General features: G+C 40.4%; 1 protein-coding gene across 1 annotated transcript in view; it reads left to right on the forward strand.

Annotated features, from left to right (window-relative positions):
• Positions 1-2500, forward strand: part of LOC123512857 (persulfide dioxygenase ETHE1, mitochondrial-like) — a 33760-nt gene that overhangs the window by 24198 nt on the left and 7062 nt on the right. Inside the window, 4 exon segments of the mRNA XM_045269511.1 lie at positions 1-34; positions 526-567; positions 570-610; positions 2358-2457. The exon segment at positions 1-34 is cut by the window's left edge and continues 111 nt beyond it. Coding sequence (XP_045125446.1) covers positions 1-34; positions 526-567; positions 570-610; positions 2358-2457 — 217 coding nt within the window.

Genomic DNA, 2500 nt, shown 5'->3' on the forward strand with positions numbered 1-2500 from the left:
GTCGCACAGATGGGGCTCAACCTCAAATATGTTAGTAAGTGTCTCAAACTACTCTCCTGTTCCCCTTTCCTCTTTATTCACTGTCATTTGTGTATTTTAGTTAGTTTTATTGAAGGTTCAGATGGAGTATATCATTTAGTGATCCTTAAATCTTTCTTATATAATGGAAAGTCAACCTCAAATATGTGAGTGAGGGTCCCAAACTGCTCTCCTGTTTCTCTTTCTTCACTGTTATTTGTGTATTTTAGTTAGTTTTATTGAAGGTACAGATGGAGTACATCATTTAGTGTTCCTTAAATCAGTGTACAGTAGACTTTTATTTTTTATTATGAAAGCTGAATCTCAAATATACATGTAAACATCTCAAAACTGCTCTCCTGTTTTGTTTTCTTCAGTGTCATTCATATATTTAGTTCTGTTGAAGGTACAGGTGGATTATGTCATTTAGTGTTCCTTAAATTAGTGTTAAGTTTATCATTATGGAAGGGTGACAGTGCTGATGTTTCCCTGCCATCTCTTTGCCAGTGAACACCCACGTGCACGCTGACCACATCACCGGCACAGGGCTGCTAAAAAACTGGTGCCGTCCTGCCAGTCTCTCATTTCAAAGGTGTGTGGTGGCCTGTTTGTGTTATAGAGTTTGATCTGCTGCAGTCTCTGACGAGACAGCCAGGCGTGTCAGAGCTCATTATTTCCGATCTTGTGTGAGACCAGGCACACACCACACACCGGGACAACAAGGTCACAACTCCTCGATTTGTGTGTGTGTGTGTGTGTGAAAGGAGACACACCCAAATATCTCCACCCGGCCGGGGAATGTGGTCATGTGTGTGTGTGTGTGTGTGTGTGTGTGTGTGTGTGTGTGTGTGTGTGTGTGTTAGATTGACTGGTGTGTGTGTGTGTGTGTGTGTGTGTATTTACCTAGTTGTATTTACCTAGTTGTAGTTTTACAGGGCCTGGGCTTTATGCTCGTGTGGTCCCGTCTCCATATCTACACTTATCCAATTTTTCTTTAAAACTATGTACACTCTTTGCTGATACCACTTCCTCACTCAAACTGTTCCAAGTCTCAACACATCTTTGCGGAAACTAAATTTTTAACATCTCTCAGACATCGTCCCTTCCTTAGTTTCTTACTATGCGATCTTGTGCTTCTAAAGTCATATTCTTCTCTCAGGATCAGTTTCTCATTATCCACTTCATCCATTCCGTTAATCAATTTATAAACTTGTATCAGATCCCTCTCTCTTCTCTGCTCCAAGGTTGGTAGATCCATTGCCTTTAGTCTCTCCTCATATGCCATCCCTTTAAATTCTGGAACCATTCTTGTAGCCATTTTTGTAGTCTCTCTAATTTTCTTATGTGTTTCTTTTATGGGGAGTCCACACAACTCCTGCATATTCCAATCTAGGTCTTATTTTAGTACTTATCAATTTCTTCATCATTTCCTTGTCCATATAGTGAAATGCTACTCCAATATTCCTTAGCAAATTATCGTCTCTCTGAAAATTCTATCAATATGGCTAACCGGTTGATTATTTTCTTCCATTGTCACTCCCAAGTCCTTTTCCTTTTTACTTTTTCTAGTTCTACTCCATCTCCCATCTTATAGATTCCCACTGGTCGTCTTTCACTTTTTCCCATTTCCATGACATGGCTTTTGTCCACATTGAATTCCATCTCCCATTTTTTGCTCCATTTCCAGATCTTGTTTAAGTCTTCCTGTAGTATTTCACAATCCTCTTTTTGTTTAATGACTCTGCACAGTTTCGCATCGTCCATAAACAGATTTATGTAGCTGTTCACTCCCTCTGGCATGTCATTTATATATACGAGAAAAAGTATTGGTGCCAATACTGACCCCGTGGCACTCCGCTGTCTACTGTTCTCCACTTGGACTTCATATCTTTAACTATCGTCCTTATTTCTCTCCCTTAAGTAATTCTTCATCCATCTCAATGTGCTTCCTTTTAAGCCACCCTTCTCCTCTAACTTCCATAGTAATCTTTCATGTGGCACTTTATCAAAAGCCTTTTTTAGATCTAAATAAATACAGTCAACCCTTCCCTCTCTCTCTTGTACTTTATCAACTATTCTAGAGTAGAAACTCAATAAATTTGTCACACATGACCGACCTTTTCTAAAACCAAATTGTGTGTGTGTTTGTGTGTGTGTGTGTGTGTGTGTGTGTGTGTGTGTGTGTGTGTGTGTGTGTGTGACCTTTTGACTTGGGTTTTTCTTGTTTCTCTATTCCCATTTTTTCTTCCTCATTTTCTTTCCTTGTTTTCTTTTTGTTTTATTTTTTTATCCATCTTGATGTAGTGCAGGAATACTACATGTGTGTTTGACCCCTACAGGTGTCCGGGGCAATAGCTGATGTGCACGTCGACCACGGGGACCTGGTGAAGTTTGGGGAGCAGGAATTGGAGGTGCGACAGACCCCGGGACACACTAATGGTCAGTCCTAACAGTGCCTCAGTGTGACCCATCCTTCCTTCAC

The sequence above is a fragment of the Portunus trituberculatus genome, chromosome 34, assembly GCF_017591435.1.
Source record: "Portunus trituberculatus isolate SZX2019 chromosome 34, ASM1759143v1, whole genome shotgun sequence".
NCBI classification, from domain to species: Eukaryota; Metazoa; Arthropoda; class Malacostraca; order Decapoda; family Portunidae; genus Portunus; species Portunus trituberculatus.